The sequence below is a fragment of the Lytechinus pictus genome, chromosome 7 (genome assembly GCF_037042905.1).
Source record: "Lytechinus pictus isolate F3 Inbred chromosome 7, Lp3.0, whole genome shotgun sequence".
Lineage (NCBI taxonomy): Eukaryota > Metazoa > Echinodermata > Echinoidea > Temnopleuroida > Toxopneustidae > Lytechinus > Lytechinus pictus.
The window spans coordinates 34,900,380-34,924,497 of NC_087251.1; the positions used below are offsets into that span (position 1 = coordinate 34,900,380).

Below are 24,118 nucleotides of genomic sequence, written 5' to 3' on the forward strand. Positions count from 1 at the left end.
ATGCATACCTGACTACAGCTAACCTTTCACCAAGAGGCTTATGTAGCACATACTTGGGACTCTCCACATCAAGACCTAATGGCATTTGACGAACAAAGGAAGAGAAAGCCAAATATTTAGCCCCATCTCAGTCCCACAGTCAACATAGAGCGGTTTAAATAGAAAGACCCCTGTACTTTCCTCTCTCAAATCAATGCCGTAGCGGCCAAGCCTTATAATACTCTGTTGAAAAGTAAATACTGTGCAAAGAGCTTGGCAGATAGGCAGCTCCAGTCTTACAATCTCAGTCTTTTATTTTCATGTGTGTATGTCAATATGGAGAAATGAACGGCAAAGACGAGAGGCCGGAGACTGCCAACCATACCCACCTTCTCAAGGTGTAGCCGACTCATGCCTTTATAGCATTTGAAAGACATCAAATGAATGCCCCAACAACTTACAAAGTTATATGTTGAAGTGCCGTGGTGTAGTGGTTCAGACCCTTGCCATTTAGGCAGAGAGTCGTGGGTCCTCCTGCAGGTGTTCATTCATGCAGCAAGAAATTTGCCCACATTGGCTGCAGTTGACCCGGGTGATATGAATGGGTAGCCGGTAGGATTTATTCCTAGAATGCTTTAGCTCTGATATGGTGTTAGCTCAGCTACATCCAGGGTAATAATGTGATACCAACTTACCAAGTATTAAATGCACTAGAGTTTACCGGTAGTAACTGTGTAATATAAATGAACCTTTCATTATTAAGTTACGAATGGTTTTTGTAGCCTGTAGATAGTTTAAAGTGTGAGAATGTTGGATATGCGTTTATGGCATTAGTAATCAATATCCTTCCTTAGTCATGAAGTTCTGTGGAAGACGGCTAAGCTTCTATCAATATCAGACAGAATAGGCTTCTGTGTGTGACTTATCAATGTATTGCAGTGGCCATCTCTTCTCTTGTTCAAACACTGTTTCTTTGCCAGAAATGATTCAATTTCCCCCAACCTTAGTCCTCCCTATTGGTGTGAGAGACTGAGAGCAAACGAGGTCCCAATTAGCAGATGGGAAGGAGGACGCTTAGTCCAGGAAAGCCCTTGTCAGATGCCATTTGAGGAGGGGCAGATAGAAAATCCGATACGGGGGCTCCCCTTTCAATTTTCATTTTCATAAGAAAATTTTGAGTGGGCTTTAAACTGGCTGGAGTGATTCAGTAAATTCTGGAGCCATTTTATCTGAATTTGGCTGTGTATTTCCACTACACCCACCCTCATAGATGCAGGGAGATCGCTCAATGGCGCTGATGATCAGTCCATGCAGACAATTATAAAGCGAATGGGTCATTTCCAAGTGTGACTCAAGGGAAATATAGTGAGTGTACTCAGCTTGACAGTGGAGATGTGTAGTGCGACCTGAGTTCTGTTTTATTTCCACATGGATTATTTGGTTGTTTTTCTTTTTAAATTGCATTTTACAAGTATTCTGACATTTATAATATGATTTGTTTAGTTTAGAATATGCAATTTTCATTGATATGATATGTACAAATATATGATTTTTGAGTAGAAGAAATTAACCAGTTGTCTCACGATGTAGCAAACGTAGTGTGAAGGCGACGTTTCGTCTGCAAGCTGCTAGACTTCGTCAGGCAATGAGCAAAGACGCTGCTGCGCACGGGTTATATAGCGTCGGGAGCTATTGTCTGGCTCCACTCGGGCGTGAGCCGCGCTGTGATTGGCCGAGGCCGCTGGCCAATCAGGGTCCGCGCTGGTGCTTGGTGCCCGCTGGAGCGTGCACCGTGCGCTGTGATTGGCCGATGCGGCCGGCCAATCAGCATCTGCGCTGGTGTCAGGCACCTGCTGGTGCGGGCGCCGTGCGCTCTGAACGGTGGATGCAGTATGCCGTCGGATGGCCGGTAACCATGCATCAGGGATCTCAATGCCGCTGTCCCTATTGATATTGCTCGGGTGCAAACGGATCTGAATCGCTTCCTTAACGCGCCGCGTATACCAATGCTTATCATGAGCAACGCAGCTGACCTCATCCCAGTTAGGTGGATGATCGGAGTCCCAAGCATGTTCTGCAACAGCAGAGCTATCAGTGCGCCTATGATTTTTCTTCTCTTTTTTGGGGGTGGGGCAGATTTTGTGAACTTTTAAGATATTACAGATTTGCAGTTCAGCAGCCTATCTGAAATCACTAATAACCACTCTTGCTCAGTGGATACCATGAATTTCATTAAACAGAACCCTTAGTCGAACTTTCTGAGAGACAGTCAAAAGAAAAATGTTTGTCCCCGCTATACATTTTTATGTGTTAATACTCAACAACGTGATATTGGTTTCTCTCTTTGCCAAGTCTGTTCTCGCGAGACTTATTCTGAATGATTAGATAAGGTTTGAATGGTGGAATGAACATCCATGATGGATCTGTGTGATCTTTAGCAAGGGAATTAACAAGACACGTCGCCACGAGAATGAAGTGCAGAGACAAAATATGCGACGTCAAACTGGTGAAACCTGCTATGCACGCTGCATTATTAATGTATTGCTTGCTGCAATCATTGATGTATTCTCTGCATTTGCTGATGTTTGTTTTAAAGAAAGAATAAAATTAACACAGCAACATGACGACTATCAGACCATCTTGAAGTTGGCTGTGCCTCTCTCTCAAAAAAAGTATCTTTTTCAATTTTCACTGTTGGTTGTGATATCAAAGATCACTCCATTTAAAGTGAATTTAGAGTGATGACATGAACATTTCATATAAATTTCACTTTAAAAAAGGTGAAATTTACTCAATAAGAAGTGAAAGTCACTCTATTAAGTGAATTTTGGTGACTTGCTTGGATATATGAATTATTCACTTGATTTTGTATGAGTATGTTATATGTTTTATTTCTTTTTTAAAGATTTAAAAAAAAGAAAATAAGCAACTTCTTGGTTACATTCTATTCTAAATCATTCTTTATGAGATACAGCTTTATTTGTCATACCACAAAGCTTTTTAAAAAGAAGTGGGAAACAGATTGAGACTGGAAGGTAAAAGTGCAATGAAAAATATTATATCATGGGCGGTTAATATTAAGAGAGAAGGCATGCACAGTGACATTGCCAATGGCTGTCTTCTGAATTCAATTTCAACTCACTTCATGGCTATTGCTATTTGATCTGGCCTGTAGCAGAATAAACAAATTATGCAAATGATTTGAAATGTCATTCCACTTCAGTATTTTTTACCATTTTATAAGTAATGACACATTTCTATTGATATCTCCAGAGTAGTGCTGCACCAATACACACACACACAAAAAAAAAAACAGGGGAAAAAATCCTCTTGCAAATGATAATGTTAGGTAACATAGATATGTTTAACAATATTCCATAAATTTGTCTTGTCTGAAAACGTAAATGTATATTGAAAAAGGATACAATTTTACATGTAGGGTGATCAGTCACTTCAGAAACCTCTTTAGAAACTCAAACTCCATTTAGATATTTGATTATCCTTCAAGTGACTCAACTCCTACTTTAGTTTTTCCAAGCAAGAAAATAAAGTTATAAATTACCCCTATTAAAGTATAGTAAAATACAAAAGACAGGAAGGTGAACATTGTGGAGAGATAATATTATTAACAGCACAAAGAGAAAATCTGTAAAAGGGCCATCCATTATCAAGATACAAAGGAAACCATTAAATGTTTTTTTTTAAAGACTTATCTTTTGTGGGATTTTTTATTGCCAGTAGACTTTCTTTGTTTTTCCTTGAAATATGTAAAGTGCACATGAAAGGGTGATGATTCAGTGCAATTATGATGCAGTTAATATCCTTACTTTTGTGTGTATTAGAAACTCTACGGGGGGGGGGGGGCATGGATCCAATGATTTTTGTCTTAATGTCTGTTGCAAATTCATTGGCTTTCAAATTAAAAGCTTTTGAAAAGTCATGGATAGAAATTATAATAGTATTCTTTGATCATGTGAGAAAAGAGAGAGAAAGAGAGGGGAGGGGAAGGGGTGTGGGAGGGGGGGGGGGTAAACAGAAAGCAGAAAGCTTGAAGCTTCTTGGTAACCGAGAAGGAAGAGGGTATTGGGTGTGGTGTAATTCTAGGAGATGCACCCATGCATCACTTGTGGAGAGATTTGCCTTGAAGACTGACGGTCTAGGCTAGTCAGCCAAGCAAGTGACAGCTCTCCAGACTCGCAGACCATACTACAGAGGTATCTTCTTTGTTCTGAATCAAGACTCTGTGACAAACATCAAGATCTAATTCGGTAGAGAAGTAAAGAGATCCCTTTGATGGAACAATGGCTGGGAGAACAAGACAAAGAAAAATCACTGCAGGATTTTACAGTCTAAACAAGTCTGTTTTGGTTATATTACAAGCATCCATTACATGAGTAAAGACACTTTAATGGATTTGGAGGAGACTATAGGGATGTCTCCTCCTTTTATGAGGTGAGAATAGACTTGAGGATTATCTGTAGACTAACTGCCTTAATATTGATGTTTTCAAGAAATACACCATGCTCTACCTATTATTCGTAATGAGATGATACGCCTACAAGCCCCTTTTCCCAATTTGTTGATCAGTAGACCTATGTCTTGATGAAAATTATATTAAGAGGGAAAAATGAATGTCAGAGGGTCAGGTAAAAGAAAATATATAATAATTCATCTTCATATCTTTATTATATTAATTTTCCTTTTTATGGGTACTCATTAAGAATAATTGTTCCATCCTACAAGTGGTCATTCATCCCTTTAAGCTTCATCTTCAGACCATGTCATATCCCGGTAATGAAAAAAATCAGCAATGCGAGAAGACAACTTGAATTTCACCAGCCATTTCTGCTTCAATCAAGTATGGAAGCCTGTTTTTCACCCTTTCTGCTCATCTACCATTTCGTCTGTCTGTCTGTCTATACATGCTCTTGATTGTTTTCTTCTCATTGGAAGAGTCCTATGCTTTTCGAGCAGCATATGGAAGCTTGTAAATCATCGCTAAATACTGATGCAGTTAATACAATTCCTAAATCTATCGACAAATGATTTCCCCCCCCCCATGTTTTTTTTATTGGAGGTATTTTTGATGGAAAAACAATCTTTGGACTATTTAAATTAAGGTATCCATTTGATGATAATAGTTAAAGCTCTCTGCCGTCCATTGGTGTATTGTCTGGCAAAATTTGCTATCATCGATCTCCATTACTTCTTGTTTTGATTTGATAGCATTTATTACCCAGGAACCTTCTTTTGATCTGATGCAGTGTAACCCATTTACCTTGATAAATTTCCCCTTGTCATATTAATCTTGAATGATTGAGATAATTTTGTCCTTAAATTGGAAAATGATGAATGATGTACTTATTTTTCAAAGGGGATATCATCCTTCCATTTCATATCCTTAGCTGATTGAAACGTCTGTGTACAGTTTATGCACTTGTTTGCCTCCAGTATTGTAATTGTTACTGCATCAATTAGGCCTTGTGTCAATCCATTTGTAAATAATGTTTGGATAAAAATGAAGCACCTTTTTTCCCCCATTAATTTCTAAATTCTATTACCAATATTGGTTATTGATATGAAATTTCAACTAATGATTTTGTAGTAGCCCAGATGTTTCTGTTGTTCTCACAGAAATTTCTACTGACTTCCCCATTTCACCAATTTTTAACCTATTCTATTTTTCTTTGATGCAATTTCTGGAAGTGAAACATTCCCTAATTATGATCAATTTGTGAGGTTTGTACAGAGGAATTGCCACTTTCACACAATTTTAACATATTCCCTTTTCTTTGGTGCAAAGGGGATTGAAACAACTCTTGATTGTGATTAATTTGTGAAGTTTGTATGGAGGAATTCGCCACTTTATGTGACGCAGCCTCGTGTTATTGTGTTGCGATCTAAAATTGATTTCATTTCTGGAGATGGACGATGCTAACGTACCTTGCCCAAGGCCTGGTAATTTCCAGCCTGACAAAAGAATGTGTCGGTGGTGTTATGAAATTGTCTCCGCTGCAGCAGATGCCATCACCGTACATGAACCCAACTGTGAATACGGTACAAGACGCAAATAATGGAGCACTCATAATGTGCGCAAATCCCAAGAAACTACTGTTCTATTCTCCCTCCTGCCAAGAGTTATTCGATTATGAGGCTCGTGTAGTGTTAGGGGAAGCTCAATAACGCATTACATGCTTCGACACCTTCATACCTGTGATTGCTTTGCAGTCGTTTTAGAACGACAGAAGGAAAGTGATTTTTAATTGAATTCAATGGCATGTACAGAAGAAATCCTGTCATGTAGGTGTGCACGTACTGTGCAGATTATTCACGCTTTTGTTTTTGTTTAAACAATCTGTTGGTAGAAATGACCTAAAAATGAATGGAGGCATAGCAGTGAGTCATATTGATGGTTGACTACATCTCAATGGATAAATTGAAAACCACTCATTGATGCTTGTAATATATATATATATCTCAATGAAATATGATGCATATGAATATCGAGGTTTGACTTCCAAATCCTTGAGAATCTCTCTACTGTGTTAAACAGTCAAGTGGTTCAAAATTGGTATTTCCTCCTCCACTTTATAGATTCATTTATATTGCCAAGTGTTTATTAGATAATTTGTTTTGAATGAATTTTAGTATCCATAATGCAATAGGAAATATCACTTCATATCTAATTTGTTCAAAGTCTTCATGTCCTTGGTACATGTATGTGCAATCATGGCCCTGTAAAGCAAAGCTTAACAATTGATTGTATAGTTGATTTATGATTGATTAGACATAATGACGAATGCATTCAATTAACAAACTCTGCCCAATGTCTGGCAATGATCAATTGCTGAACTTAGTAGAAGGTCCCGGTTCTGCTTCTTATCTACAATTCTAGGTGTTGAAATTTGAAATATATGAATAAACAAATAACTCAGTTTTTTTTTTTTTACTTTTATCTCTCTATGCTCGAGTGATATTCGTGTAGACCTCTGTATATTCTATTTATTTTTCGTCATTTGATTCATTCTTGATTGGCTTTAGAATTATTTAAATAATTATTTTTTCTGAGAACCTACATTTACAAGCTATGCTTTTTAATAGGTTCCCCATATTTCACATGATTCTATATTACTTTGTTTAAAAAAAAGTGAATGTAATTATCATTATATTCTCATTTGCTAAAGATATATGTTTTTTGTTGAATGTGAAACAATAATTCAAATCAAAATCAAATCAAATTGATAGCTCAGTCTCATTGTATTATACTCTTTCTAGGAATAGCTGTATGTAATAATATATAGACTTATTTGCCCTTCCGTTTGTATCTTTGTCTATCCAGGAACGCAAGAAAGAGTGGCACTGTTAACCGGTCCAGTAGAATCCCTGAATAATGTAGCAATGTTCATCATTGAGAAGATCAAGGAATCCCCACAGCTAGGAGTGAAGGCAGGAGCAGAAACCATTACCTCACCTGAAAGAGCAAGACAGGTATATACATTGCTACCACGGCGGCTCAGTGGTATGGAGCATGGGAGGTTGTGGGTTCAATCCCCGGCCGAATCATACCAGCGACCCAAAGCTATTATAGAGGGACTGACAGACTGACTCCTAAATTCCTTACCCTGATCCCAATCCTTTCAGTACACTCTGATTGGGAAGTAATTTGGTAGTTGATCCCTGTATGCTAGCTTTGGGAAATGTAGCTTTCCTCTATCGATGTCCAGTCTGGACTAACCAGAGACTTAGAAAAAAGAATTGGGACTTCTAACTTCTTGTCAGGCACTCAATGAAACTGAGAAGAAATGGAATAGAAATTGAATAGAGTATATCTTGAATCTTGAGAAATCAAGTGAATTAAGGGGAAATCAAATCAACAAAGCATGACGCAGAAAATTTCACAGAAAGTGCATATGAAATACAAAGTTATGCTTCAATTTTCAAACTAGTGTAATGCACAACTTCGGCTGTATGCAAAAGGAGGGATAGGATCCTTGGCCTCTGGGTTTCATTCACCTTTAAATCATGAACTTTAATGGAAGTCAACTGACCTTCTGGCCCTTGGAAAGATCATACCCATCAATAATATGCTTTTCACATTGCATTTCCTTAACCCCGTACTATCCTTAACCCCGGACTATCCTTAACCCCATACTATCTTTTTTTCGATTCACACTGTCTTTCTTAACCCCATACTATTGCTTAGCCGGGGTTAACGCCTTAACCCCGGGCAATAACATCCCTCTTGCAGATAGCCAGATAAATAGCCACATGAATGCACTCAGTTCAAAACAGTTCATTGATCGAAAATTATAGAAACTGATGTGATGTCAACTTTACACAGCTGTGTGGAACCTTTCTCTGGGTAATTTTAAAATGGAAAACGATACGAAAGCCTGTTGAAAGCCCATCTTCATCAGACACAACACAAATGAAAACAATGTGCTGCTTTGCAAGTTGCATGGAGCAAGTTGCACACAAGCTTCAGCTGTGTAGATCATTTTAGATTGATAGCAATACTTGATTATTAAGGGGAAGTATTTTTGCCATCAGTTAGGATTATATGAACTCTGGAGGCCAATCCATTGAGTAATGCACAATTATGCGACTTTTGAAATCCATTATTTTACTGAAATTGGATTTAAAACAACTTGCATTACATGAATTATGCATATGTTATGTCTATTCCCTGCTTGTATTCTCTTGTGTGCACAGAACTCAAGTGGGAGTGTTTTTACAAGAGATTCATCACAAATACATTCATTCGACAGGATATAAGGAAACCATATGGTACTTTGCAGGCATACATATTATATTCCCCTGGCATGTTTTCCACCGTACATATTCTCTTTTGCAAGTTGAAAAAACCTTGATTTGAAATTCTGCTGGTACCATACCTTTATCTCCCAACATCCGTGATGGCCGTCATTGTTTTATCCCTCTATTTCGGAGCATTAGGACTATTTCTTTGTCTTGGTATTGATCGATAATCATCTTGGTATCGCGTTACGGGGGCTAGGCTAGGGCATAGAGCTGAAAATCCAAGCCAAGCCGGCGCGCAAGCATGAACAAATGCTCATCTCCCAGCCACTTGAAAGAGGACTTGATAAATCATCATTTTGCAAGATTTGCTCTAAGTAGCGGGTGCAGGGCTGTGGCCTGGAGCTTTCATTATGTTTTCAAGTGGGCAAATCAATTCTTGAGCTCCTTCTGCAGAGAGCAAATGGCGGTTTGGTAGGGAAGGCATTTTACTTGGAACCTTTACATAATTGGTGTAGGTGAATGGTCGCCCTGCAAATCTAAGGATGACAGTTGTAATCAGATGAAATTTGAAATTAAAATGTTCCAGTTATTTATATTAGGATGAAATGCATTCAGAGTCCCTGTAAAAATTGAATATATGAAAAATGAATTATTATGATTGGATTAAACATAGAAGATAAACAAATTGATTAACTATTGATCATCTTTTTACTAATTATTTTTTATTAAGTGATTAATCAAAATCATCTTAAATTGAGAATGAAATTAAGAAAAATACTACATTTAATTGAAGCATTCTCTTCTTTGTTGTTATTGTGAAGTCAGGTTAAAAAAACTGCAACTACTCATTGTGAACAAGAATAGCCGTTTAGCCAGAAGACAAACTATTTTCAACCAACATCCTTCCCTTTTCAAAACGAACATCCTCTCTTTAAATTGAAAATCTCTCCATTTCAATGTTCTACGGCAATTGACGTGAAAAGAAAGGTATGATGATTGGAGATCGGTGATAGAAACAGTCTGTGATACCACGGTGTTGCCATGCCAACAAATTTAAACAGCTTCCTCGCATATCCTGCTGCGTAGTAATTAACTAACGAGGAGTCCTTAGGAGATGAGAGAGTCCTTCTTCAAAGTAAAGAGAAATTGGCAGGACTCTTCAAACAACACCGTCAGATTCTTGTCCTTCGTATGTAGTTCTACTTTTGTTGAAATCAACCAGGATGCTTATTTTTTCAAATAGGGACGAAATGAGCACATTCATATCTATAATTATCAGGTCAGAACAAGAAAGGGAGCTAGATGTTTTTATGCCTCAACGAGTGATATCGTTTTTAATAAGTGTATAAAAAGCTGTCACTCCTACAGTGTACGCCTCCTCTGCTCTTTCACTGCTCTTTCCCACCCTTTTCCCCATCCTTTCTCACTCTTTTTGTTTAAAGAGTGTAATATTTTTTTAACCTCAATTTGAATAACTGCTAAATTAATATTTGAAACTCATTCATTTTTACTGAAGTAAAAGATGAACATTTGTTCAGTGTTGGCAGAAAGGAGGGAGCTTGTTATGAAATAGTATGCTCACTTAATTCTTTTAGCATGTAATAAACATCTGACTTCCAGAAAGGTTGTACTCTTGATGTCAATGCAGTCTTCTTTGGTGGTGAATTCATCCATTTAAGGTGATGGTGCTAATATTTAGCATGACTTGTGATTCAAGATTGACCAGTATATCTGCATGGATGCTACTCTCTATGGACATGTAACAATCTGGCAAGTCATTCAGATCTGGGAAGGCACAGGGATGCCATAACTGCTATATTATCCAGATCAAACACTGTCGCGGCCAGGCCAGCAAGAATATGAAACCATCATTCTCAATATGATAATACCCTGTATTATTTCCACATTGAAACCTGAGCTCCACTCCATCTTTCCAGATACAAGACCAGTAACAACAAAAATATCAAGATTCCGGGTAATAGGATGTAGAGCTAGTTGTAATCTGCAAACCATTTTGATTCCTGCAATGGGGTGAAAAGGGTGAAATGATGGTGAAAAAAATATTATTTGATTTTTCAAAATACTTAAATAATATTTTTAAGTGTTAACTTTTTGGGGTGATTTGGTTATAGAATTATATTGAAAATTCCCATGGAGTGAGCTTTCAAAATAGAACAAGTGAAAGGATCTTGAAGGTAGACTATTGACCTGACCTATGAATTAAACTAGAGTAGTGAAACCGAAAAAAAACCCCAAAAATTTCTCTTATCCTTCTTTTCTGGGTGTAAAGCATGGGCCATGAGGGATTAGAAATTTGGAAATAGAGTGGGGGATTTTTCGAGGTCAGCCGTAAGGGGCTCCATCATGGTCGAGTTCACCAAAGGCTTTACCTAATGCGATCAGGGAGTGCTTTTGAGCAGTTTGGGGTATTGTACCCTCTACTATGCCATAGGTTTCTAGGCATCACTATTCTTGAAGCCAGTATTATCATGTACACTCTACATGCTAGTCTACATCACCCGTGAAAACAAGCCACTCTCACAGGTCACTGAAGGTGATATGCAAAGTTTATGCCTCCTTTGAAAATAAGTAAATCCTGGAAATTGTTTTATTTTTAGAAAGAGTATTGTAAATTTCCTACCTATAGGCCTATATATCTTTAATTGAAGCTAGCAGTTTTATAAACCTTTCCTCCTCTAGCATTCAGTAGTTTCTAATTCCAAAGAGATTATATATGATTCATTTTGATGTCATCACACTATTCCTGCAATATCATGTAAAGGGTACTATTTCAAAGTAGAGGATTATTTTACAGTTTTGCAATAACAAAATTTCCATGTCAAAGGAGATGTACATGTATGCTGAACAATCAGGCTGTGAAATAGAGCATAACATAATAGATTTAATGCACTCAACATGAGAATTGTCAAGAACCATATATCCTGCACATAAATAATGAACAATACACACACTCAACAAGTAACTCAATGATATTGTATTTATGACTACATGTTGTCATTTATATATACATAAAATAATTTGTATAGCAATTTTTTTCATATCACCCCCCCATCTCTCTCCCCTCTATATCTTAGATCCTGCAGCGCACGGTTTGTCAATGTTCAAATATTGATAATTGGAAATCAAACTAATTATAGAATGTGATGATAGCAGTTCAATGTTTCCATCTGTAGCATTTCTTGTTGTGTGGGTATAACTATAAGGAATGATGTCCCATATGGTAGGGATAAAAAGGCTCAGACAGACAAGATCTTGAGTGCAACCATCGACTTCCCTGGTAAATACACAAGATGTGTGCTCTACAGGAGTGTAACATCTGGTTGGTCGCTGGGGGACCTCTGAATCAACATAATTGGTTGTAATCGGCTAACATTTAATGTCTCTGTGCTGTATAGAGTATGAATGGGTCTTGTCTTATAGCAACATGTCGGTACCAAGTGTGCCATGTATTTAGAAAATATATTAAAGATTGGGGTGCGGTGTTTGTATCTTTGTATAAAAGGTTGGATTGATCTGTTTAAACAAATGTACGCATTCAAATTTTAACAAGGCCATTTCAAGGAAGGGGAGTTTCCTTGACTACAAGTTAGGTCCTGTTTAAATCCCTGGCTGGGCCCCTTGATCTTCCACAGTGTCATAATACCCCCCCCCCCTCGCTTGCCCTCTCCTCCATCTGATGGGGTGTAATACCCCTTTCATAAACCCATCCTCCAATAAGCCTCCTAAGAGTAATGCGAATAATTCAATAAAAATTGCGTTCACAAACTCCGAAAATAATCCACACTATTTTTACGAGCGCCCGTCCTGAAAAAGGCGGATAATCGTCATGGCAACCGCACACACCCCCTCCGATGCGGTTGTGTTGGAAAAGGGTGACCTTGTGACCGCACCATGGCAATTATCCGCATTACTTTGAAATGCGTTCATAAAGTCAAAATCTGGTCCCGATGCCGCTATTATGCGGATAATTGCAGCATCAAAATAATGCGGATAACTCTAGTCCTCCTCCGATTTTACGACCAAATTATGCTGCTATTAGCCGCATAATTGGGTTTATGAAAGGGGTATAAGATGAACACACACAACCCCCTATACTATCTTGTTTGTGGACTTTCTTTTTCTGCACATTGTGTATCGAAAGGTTATCGCAAACATATGCACATCTAGAAATTGGAATGAGAATCCATCAGCAAATGTGTTTGTCTACATCATTATATTGCTTGTCTTTGAAATTGAAACCTGGGAGCTGCTCCACCCGGGTAATAATTTATTGGATATGTGTTTGTCTCTCCTAGATAATGATCTTTGCATAGTAATGTCATATAGACATGCTTTAGTCATTCAATTCATTTTGCATTTTTATCTGATTCAGTTGAGAACCATGTTAGTATAGGCCTAATCTGTTGTCAAAAGTATACATCGAAGAACAAACTTGTTTTTATGTGTATTGGAAGAAAAAATCTTTGGAATGTAAGACAATTGGTGTAGTTTGATCTTCATTTTTTGTTTCTTATTTGGACAAAATTGAAATAATAATATCATTTGTGAACAAAATTGTTCATCTAAAATATGATAAAATATCTACAAGCCCCTATCCTCCAGAAAATCATGGCAAAGCCTTTTCTTTACCTTCAAAAATTATTAGAGGTTTCTTCTTTAGACTAGAGAAGTAACATACATGTATGTTGGTAATGAGATGCCGACAGCTTCATAATAGGGAGACAGACAAGAGAATTGAGTCAGAAATGTTTTCTATTCAGGTTAACTACGCTTCATCATCAACACCTCCGGACTGGAAGCCTTAATTCAATCAGTTGATGAGTGCTGTGTGGGGTGTAGGTGAGGTCTCCCTAAACCACTGCTCCACACGTGTATTCCAGCAAGAAAATGAAGTAGTAATTTGATTTAGGAATGCAGGATTTGCCTAGCATTTAGCCACCAGGAAACCCTGGGCTTTTCGACGAAGAAGAGCAGTCAGTACCCCCCCTCCACTTCCTTCACCGTTTCGTTGCTCTCGCTAGACCTTTCTTAATGCGCTGCTTAAGAACCAAGGGCATCTTGTGACCTGGTATGAGCTCATGATTATTCATGACTGGATTCATCTCATGGTTATTCATGAGAGATGATGTTATAGTTGAAGTGGGTTAGAATCCTATCATGTTGCTACATTCTACAAAAGCTTCTCAACTTTTTTTGTAGGACTTTGATATCCCACAAAGGATTTTTTTTAGCTGCTTCAGAAGATTTTCTGCCTGCATGTCTCAGTGAAAAGGGAAATAGGTAATGAGGCTAAAAACTACAACAACATTAGCATACAAGGAATAAAGGTGGTCGATGCCAAGACGTGATGCTGCTTCATCAATATAAGGCCTATTTCTTTGAGCGTATATGTCTAGCAAATGAAGAAGTCCCAGGGCTTATCCATCTCTCACTATCTACCTGCTTTCCAATCTCCAGGCATCCCTTTGCCATCTTCTCATTATTTTCTCTTCACACTTCGATTCTTATTCCCATTTTCACGATGACTCCCTCACATTTGGGATACCCTTTCTCCCTTCCGTAGAGCCCACAGTGATTATTAGACTTATTGGAAGTCAGCAGTTTGCCATTTCTGCTTTGCAGAAAGCAATAAACTCTCTGGGTTCTTTGGGTGTTCATAAAGTAGGTTCACATGATGCCCTTCGCTTCTTCATTAACTATTTATACTTTAATCTTTTTCTTGTTCGTAAAATGGTTGTGTAGGCCTAATATGTAGCAAACATGCCAAATTGAATCTGCTGAGGCAGAGAGAAATTTGACTACGGCTATGTCTAACCAACACCTTTTTACCCTAGAATGTTGTTTGAAGGTTTACCTTGATGAATGGGGAGAAATTTGAGGGGAAATAGGTAAATTTTAAATTGTATTGTAGTTTCAACAGTTGTCATTATCGTTACAGTATTATGTAACCTGCATCACAATGAAAAGATGTAGGCCTATTTGGTACCTAAAAACAATATACTGTAGTTGGGTGTTTATTACAGAAGATTCATTAGGGAATACACTTTTTAAGCACCTGGCAGATGGTGTCTCAAAGCCAAGTCATATATCATGCTGAAGTGTCTTCTATCAGAAAAGCTAGCCCCGATTTACGAGCAATTTGCTTAGAAGCTTCTGCAGCCAGGGGCCTGCTGTAATCAGCTGCGAACTATAAATTTTCATCAAGTGTCCAACGGCCTGTGATGGGCCTGGTGACACTGGCACCCTTCCTTCCTCCGTCACTCCGTCTCCTTCGTATTGCGTTAGCGTAAACACCGAGTAATGAATTCGCGGATGCTTCGTGTGTTTCCCAGATTTACTGCTCGGCCTGTCAATTGCATGCAGATTTATTATGGCTCAATCTACTCTCGTAGATACACCATCTCATTAAATGTGGCTCATCGCGGGAGGTATACTATAGTGTCTATATCAGGGGTGTTTTTCAATGAATTTCTCCAATGAGTTTCAAATAGTTGTCCAGTCCCTCCATTGGATATCTATACTGGTCTTTCTACATTAATTATTGAGACGGTATATTCATTGAGAAAGGGATACTAGTTCTATGTAAACAAGAATAAATTGAGCAATCCCAAATGAGAAAATGTTTAAAGACCAATTTCATTTTATTCAAATCACTCCTATTAAGGAAGGGAGGGTGTACATGTAGTTTATCCGAGTGCACTTCCTCCTCCTGCCAATTAGAAAATATAATTTAGCTTTATCAGCATCAGTTTATCACAGGAAATATTGAACATTTCAGAGTTCACACAGGTCAATTGTGTATAAAGGCAATTGGGTTCGAATTTCTCACACCATTCGCGCACCCACAGGCAAGAGGTTCAAGTGCAGGAAAGTGCATTAACATCATCTGCAGAGATTTGCATCAGATTAGTCAATTTTGTGTTCAGCCATCGTGGCATTGGGACAAAGGAAGAATTCAACTCTCTGTTCACCAACGATTTGTCTGTTTATGATGATGAATTCCTGTTGTTTAGAATATGGTCCTTGTATCTCTAAAGGTGGGACAATGATAAATATGTAATCATTGAACTTGATGTGTATTCCAGATGTCCCATCATGCACCATCCGTCAACATTGGATTTGATCTAATTAAGTTTTAATAGAGTATGAAACACAGATTAATTAATTTCTAGTTGCAGTTTGTGTTGTTTTCTTGTAGTATGTATGGATAGTTGATTGTTGGATTTGATCTAATTAAGTTCGAATAGAGCATGAAACACATTGATTATTTGTAGTTTCTGTCATAGTTTCATTGGATACTTGTTTGATAAATTATTAAACCTGTATGAAAAACTATGAATTAGGATCTGCATTGTTTTTAAGTTAAAAATAGAAATAATAGTGTTGAATTTAGAAATATAGCACTAGGGCAAAAACTAACATCAATAGTGGAAGCCAAGATTATTTTTCATTTTATTTTATTATTTTTGGGGTAAAACATGATGTACATTTAGGAGATAATGGATTCCTCAACACTTCACTGCATTGTCATTAATTTGCTGTATATCAAGGAAGGAATGACAAACAGTGACACAAAGAAACAACATGGCAAGTGTCACTTACCCTACAAGACAAGCAGAATTCTATTGAAGCCAAACATTGGATTGTAAGGCACACTCCTATGTGCTGTTGCTAACCAAGCACGTCTAGGTGCTTTCGGAATTTGAATCCATCAATAGAAATGTAATTTATTTCTTTGACAAATTAAGTTACAGCCCAATAGATTGTTCCCTTCTTTCTCTTTCCCCATTCCAGGTCTGTTTTTATCCGATGGGTATCTATCTATCTAACCCCAGACCATGTTGGCCTAGAAATAGTACAGCGGTTATCCCTGCATGTATTTCTGGAAAACGTATTTGATTTTTGCATGGCCTAGCAAGGCCCAGATTCACAGAACTAAGTGGATTTAGGGCAATTGGGACGGGATAAAATGCAATCTATTATCGAGAATCATGTTCAAATAGACAATCACGCTGATACCTCTTTTTTTTCTTTCTCTCCTGCATCTCCCAGATTGTAGTATTGAGTTGAAGGCATGTTTATTTATGGAAACTGAAAGGAGAATATTTATAAATACATGTAGGCCTACATATCTTAACTGATCAAGTGTAAACATATCTACACTTTTAAATGCTTTGAAGTCTGTGTAGTGTTGTTCATGTTTCACATGGCAAGTGTCTGTGTAGTGGAAGAAATGTAGTTGAATTTATGAATGTTCTCACAATAAAATGCAGCATATATTGCAGCTTTGCCATGTAGGGGAATCATGTTGATGACGAGACTTGAACGGAAGTACAGGTAGTTGCAGCAAGCGATAACTTTATTATAAGTCTTTAAAATCAAGATTAATATATCAGCATAGACCTAGGTCTGGTTCATTAATTTAATGCTATCTCTGAGAAGTAATGAAATCTGAGCCAAAAATGATTACAGAGAAGATCACCAACACAGATAAGCACATGTGGGACAGTGTGTTATTGTTGCTTAGAGAAGGACTGGACATTTAAATGGCATGCCATGCTGATTTTGTTCATTTCTAAGCAATTGCACTTTTAAATAAAAACAAAAAACAAACACAGAATCCTTTGGTGCATATTTTTAATTTGGTAGTATTCATACAAATACTTGGGAGATCATTTGTTGGATTCTGTCTAAATCATTTTTAGATTGTTTGTTACCACAGTACCTTTTTTTTTCTTTCCGGAATCAAATGAAAGGCAAACTTGTAGCCTGAACTTATCAATTGTGCAAACAAAGAGTTTTTAACAGCCAGTGCTAGATTCATGGAAGAGAAAGTGATACAAGATATCATGAGCAGAGAACCAGAAGGGCCCTTTTGCAGATCAAAGATATTCCGCGGAGAACCAGAAGGGCGCTATTACCATTGATCTTGTATGTACAGCATTAGTGCCTTTCTGGTTCTCATCTGATGATATATACATACAGCTTGTGATTACATATCTAATCAGGACAGGGATCTATCGTTCTGATTGATTGGACTGAGGAAGAAAAATATGAGAAGAGTATTAAAGGAAGGAGTGTTTGCTTGAGCTAGTGAGCATGAAGATGATCATTTTTTCCCACTTTTAATTTGATAGCCCTAAGCATCGCTGAAAAGCCAATTTCGGCAGCACAAGGCAGAGGGGCTGCCAGTGGCATGGCGTAATCAGAGAGACTACAAACACGCAAATCGTGAGGCAGCAAATGTACGAGATTAAGGTCACAAAGTACAGGACATCGCAGGACCTGAGTGTAAAGCAGTGGAATGAGAGGGGGGGGGGGGGAAGGGGGTTGAAGAGATAAACAAATGATGCGTATTCACACCTCTGCCATCTGTTGTATACAGGGGAAAAAGTCTGTTGTTTACTGTTAGAATGACCCAAACTCAAATCCTTAACATTGGTTTACTGCCCTTCTTGCAATCACAAATGGAGGGTGCAACTGGATCTCAAAGCCAATATCAACATTTAGGAGGGGAGAAATGAGAGATAGCATATTATTTTCAGAGTTTATTTAGATGATGAGCAAATATAGTTAATAATAAATGAGCAAGGGAGGTGGAAAGAGGATTAGAGATGTGTGAAGGCCTGATTGGTGATGGTAATAAGCAATGATCAAGGAACTTGAAGCTCAATGGTTAAAGAGATTGAATGAACATACCAACTCAAACTGAGAATACCAGGAATTTGTGGCAGTGTTTGCAAATTACTCATAACATTCACAAAGTAGTATACCTGCCAAATATTAGCTACTCGTCAAAATTACAAGAACTTTCGTAGTGTTTTTTCCAAGGTTGATGGCATTATGGACGATGAAAATTCTGAGAAAATTGCTGGTGCTGTGTGATGCTTGTTTATTTTTGCTGAGCTAGTGATTTTTTAATTTTGCACTTCATCTGCTACTCAGATTATATTGCACGTGCTCATAACTTTGAGAACTTTCCTCAGAAATCAAAAGGGTTTGGTTTGGAACGAATCAGGAAAATAATTTGAGAATAATTATCAGGCTTTTATAAGCTACTGAAATCTTAGCTTAGGCTTAGCGCAAATTTGTCAGTGAAATTCACAGCAGACAAGCTGCTTGAAATGCTCCCCCGATTGGTTGCTGTATGTGCATGGTGAGCTGTAAAGGGCTCTAATTGATCTCCACAAATAAGATTCCCTGCCTCACTGCATTATGCACCTGCTAGAAGATGGATGGTAGAAGTGGATATTATTCACATTACAGTCGTGTAACTGTACACCATTTTGCAGGTTACAAATACAATGCACTTTTCAGCCTCTTCTAACATGAATTACATGTACATAAAAATCTAAAATTTAGGATGTAAGTCATATTTAGTATTTCCAAATAAAATATGATAAAATGTAATGATTATATGTGATTGTAGTTGATAACCTGTGTATTAGAATCAGACACAACAAAATCTAAGTTATCACAACAAGTTCTGTAATCATTCATCGCCACACAAAACCTCATTGTGAAGACTGCGTATGGATGACCAGATATTAATCTGAGGGATACTCAATTCTCAGTTATTCTCCTTCATCCATTTCCCACTTTCTCCTGCTTTTGTTATATTTGACAAGAGAGATTGTCCAAAGTCACACCAACCAAGATTTGTGACTGGTCTCCCAAGAGTTTTTGATGTGGTCAAGTAGCACCCTCCTTTACATTATTCACTATTCCTTTGATATATATTATCTTGGTCCATGTTATAGATGTTGTAGCCATAATTATCTGATTATTTCCATCAGTCTTGTTTTGTGTAAGCTTATTTATTTATGATCTGGACATTTATGAGAATTTAATTGAATTTGTTTTTAAATTCCTGATGATATGTTTGGTTTAAGATTGATTGAACATTTTTTTCTTTCTCCCTTTTTTCTTGTATTCTGCAGGTCAAGCTAGTTGTTCCCAACAGTACAGCAGGTCTAATTATAGGTAAGGGTGGAGCGATGATCAAATCCATAATGGAACAAAGTGGTTCCAGAGTGCAGATCTCCCAGAAGTCAGATGGTATCACCCTGTCAGAGAGAGTCATCACAATATCTGGGGAATGTGATAACAACAGGAAGGCTATGTCTTTCATAATCAACAAGATCCAAGAGGATCCACAGAGCGGTAGCTGCAATAACCTCAGTTATGCCACTATAACAGGTCCAGTAGCCAATGCTAATCCCACTGGCTCTCCTTTTGCAGAGGGTGTCTCTTCTGCAGTGGCTTCCAACCTGGCCGCTGCAGCAGCAGCAGCAGCAGCAATGGGAAAAACACCACAGATTCCAATGGCTGGCCAGACCTTATCAGCACCTTCCCTTCCTCATCCCATCGGTGGCGGGCTGACCATTCCTTCTATGATGATCAGCTCCAGGATTCCCACCAGTCTACCAGCTCCCATCAACACCAGCCAAGCAGATACCTCCTCATTAAGCAGTGCCATGAGCAACTTTGCGGCATACAACTATCCAGGTCTATCCTCTATGGGCAATCTTCAAGGTTCTTTGGGTGCCACAAGCCCATTATTAGGTGCAACAGCTCCAATTCAGGCATCCCCTCAGATGTTCTCATCGGGATTGCTAGGATCTTACCAGGTAGCCACCACCATCAGTCCTTCCAGCAAAACAACTCTGTCCAGTCCATCTCCCACCAGTACCGCCGACTCACCCTACTCCAATGGTAGTACAATGGGTATTACCATCCCCAGTGCCCCTGAGACCATCGTGCCTGGACTTCCAATGATGCCACTTGGTGCCACAATGGCTGGTGCCACAATGGCCGGCTTCCCTTCAATGGGTGGCATCACGATGGCAGCCGACCCACAGAAGGAATCTATCCTGGAGAGCGAGGTGCCGGAGACCCTAGTTGGTGCTATTTTGGGGAAAGGAGGTAAAACGCTAGTGGAATTCCAGAATCTCACCGGGGCCAAAATACAAATCTCCAAAAAGAATGAATATGTTCCAGGCACACGCAACAGACGGGTAACGATAACTGGTCCAGTTACAGCAACTCAGAGCGCACACTTCCTGATTATGCAGCGGTTGGCCCAAGAGGAACAAAATAGAGCCTTGAAGGGTACCACCTAAGAATAAATCAAGTGAAGAGTCGTGCCTCACTCTCACTCACTATAAATCTTTCTTATTCACCAAAGCATCTTGGATGACCAAGATTTACCATAGTAATTATATAACAAGGAAAGTGTGCCTTGTGGAAGACTTTTACAGATAGGCAGGATGAGAGTTGATGAAATCACTAATTTTGTTGAGAATTTTTTTTTAAAAGAAATCCAATCGGGAATTTGAGATCTTTCTTTGAATCTTTCAGTTCAATCAGTGAGCTTTTGAACTCATGGGACAATTCTAGAGACTTAATCAGTTGTATATGTGAGAAAGAAGTTAAGATTGATTTTAAGAAACTTTCTCAATTCCTTGATCTTGAGGACAGCAATCGTGTCTTTGATTAATTTGTGTTGCCTTGTTAAGTCTCTACACATTGTGATTTCACTCTTAATCATGGCATTTTTATGCTGCTCGAGGACCCGCCCACTGGTTATATTTTTTTGGAAGTGCAGTTGATTTACGAAGGGGAGAGTGCATAGACAATAATTGTGTAAGTATTCATATGTTGTATATTGAATATCTGATTGATGCTTCCTCCGTTCCTGAGAGAGAAAACTGATTATTTTTTTTGTGTTCTTTGTACTTTGATTCTTCTCTGATCAGAAATTCTTCCCAGAGAATCTTTCTTTGTTTGTGGTTGGTGAAAGAATGAGAAACCATCGATCACAACTGGGACTAAGCAATATGGTGCTGGATTTGATTATTGTAGTTGTTAGACTTGGGGATGGGTTTTGTTTTTTTAAACTCATGTCAATTATCAACGATGATTCGATCTCTTTCCTTATTTGTCTACCAATTGATTTATTTATTGATTATGTTGTCATCCTTTTTTTTTAGTTCAAACATGTGTATTTGCAACTCTTTCATGTAGACTTTTATAGTGAACAAAAGCAAAAGCCTTTTGTTAGTACTGCCCATAAGAATTCATTTTCCTGGAGAAATTCCTATACCTTGAGAGCGTGACTATAGAGTTGACGTCTGGGAAACTCTTAGAAATGGAAAAAAAAGTATTAACGACGAACATTGAAAAGCGATCTCGCCATCTCAAAGCAACATCTCTCACTCGTGCTCCCAAATCCTCAACTCCAAACTTCAATATCAGACCTGTATTAACAACATGCATGCTGCATTTCTTGTGGGAACAAAATGATACCTGACTCATTTACGTACATATTATCTGTGTATGTATGACTTTGCAACATTACATACAGAGAGAACTTCTCTTCACGCCTTTTGTTTTTTTTCTCCAGACATTTAATACTACCTTTGACATTTCAGAACATCTTGTTTTTGTTGAAGCACCTTTATTTTTCAAGACTGTAAACATTTCCTCCGATACTAAAGCTTCAATATGTTTCGTGTACACAGTCTCAATCATGACTCATCTTGTGATGCTTCAATCTTCAAATCACTTGGCCCTCTAACTTTTAAAGGATTTAGATCTTTATTTTCTGCCACCTGTATTTTGTGTGTTAAAAATACTGATTCAGCTTGTTTTATCCCACCTATGTTTATTTTCTCCATTTATACCAAATCAATCTCATTTTGGGTCTAAATATGTCTTATTTTTTCTGCTTTCATCTTATATTGTCATGTGTTAATTTATGCATTGATCTTGGTAATTTTATGCATTCACAAATCATGTATAATGTAGACCAAATTCAAGGCAACTCTTCAATTTCTATTTGGTAAGTTTTTATCAAAGCTTTTCCATAAGTTTCCGATGTCCAAAATAGGAAAACAGCTCTCAATAAAAGTAGATGTTTTATGCGGTCGGAGGTGATTTGGAAAGTTACTTTTAAACTTTTCATTTTTTGGTGTGTTTCCAACAATGCAATATCCAAATTGTTTTTGCCATTTGAAAAAGGGAAATGCTATAAATGTGCGCAGTTGAAGAAAATGACTTATCATCCAAAGTTCTGGGGAGTGTTTCAGTAAATAAATAGTCAGTGATTATTCCCTGACTAATTTGCTGAGCCAATCAGATTCAAGGATCTTGTTAGCTGTAGGTGAAAATCACTAGATATTCGTTTCATGAAATGCTCCCTGTACTGTGTACTGTTCACCAACGGTCTCTGAAGATTGAAAGACCTTGTCCAAATTCAACTCCCTTCCTGTTTGGTTTGTACATCGGCTTCAGTTTGGGTTACAGTGTACATCTGAATGGCTAGGTCTCTATGTACATGGTTTGTGAATGCGGGTTTATGTAATAACAACATCTCAATGAGTATATGCTGCATTTGATTAGAGATCACGAATCAAAACCTTTGTGGACGTAGTACTACTAAGACTTAGAAAACTATCACTTTGTATGGGACCAGAGGGTAATGGTATGATGTGCATTCTAACCGGATGATAATAGATTCAATCTTTTCATGGGATTCAACTTGTCAGTCACCCTTTGCTATTTAACCAAGTTTCATAGCTTAAAATGCTTTTCATTTTTTTTTCTTCAGTGTTTTCACTCTTTCAAAAATACTTTCATAATCTGTACCAAACATATTTCAGTCTTTTTTTCAGGGGGCATATGACCAATAGAGTATAATATATATCTATATATATATCTATTAATGCATTTTGTTGCTTTTGTCGTCCATGTATAGTGAGATAATTTTCTATGAATAAATCTAGACACGAAAAATTCAAACATTACATGCATGTTGTTGACTTTGTATATTCATTTTATTTACTCATGGTATCACTTGCTTTATGTGCACACAACTGAATTTAACCTACACCTCTATGCTTCTGTTAAAAGTCTGATGAGTTCAAAGAGATTTATTTTTTTCCATGTAGTACTTCCCCATTCCAGTAGCCTTCCAGGGACTAAGACAGAATCGTTCACACTCATGGTCATCTGCACTAAGTTACCATACCATCAAGATTTCTGCACATATGTTGCATAAAAGCATAGTCTAGACATTAATTTCTTTTTAGTACTTTCCCTCTCCACTATGATGTTGATCATGTAGAGTAGATAATTTTGCTTCCCTTGAATATTGTAAGGTTTCTTATGTACAATTGTCCTTTTGGAAACACATATGGTTGTTCAATTTCCCCAAATTTGTTCATAAAATTCATTGAACAAACTTGCCTGAACCCCTTTCATTAAAGTCAAGCTACTGAATGTTGCCTTCGCTGACACCTAAAATATTTGAAGAAAGACCAAACATACAATATTTTCTTTAAACATTTATTAAATG

The 24,118-nt window shown here is 37.7% G+C and overlaps 1 protein-coding gene across 1 annotated transcript; it reads left to right on the plus strand.

Moving 5' to 3' along the window:
- Nucleotides 1-14,535: 14,535 nt before the first annotated feature.
- Nucleotides 14,536-23,567, plus strand: LOC129265217 (RNA-binding protein Nova-1-like). Its single transcript, XM_064102566.1, has one exon. The coding sequence runs from the start codon at nt 19,758-19,760 to the stop codon at nt 20,880-20,882; it is 1,125 nt and encodes a 374-aa protein (XP_063958636.1). The 5' UTR covers nt 14,536-19,757; the 3' UTR covers nt 20,883-23,567.
- Nucleotides 23,568-24,118: the final 551 nt, after the last annotated feature.

What these genes read in the sequence shown, in the direction of transcription:
- LOC129265217 (XM_064102566.1), top strand. Translation starts at nt 19,758, where the DNA reads ATGATCAAATCCATAATGGAACAAAGTGGTTCCAGAGTGCAGATCTCC.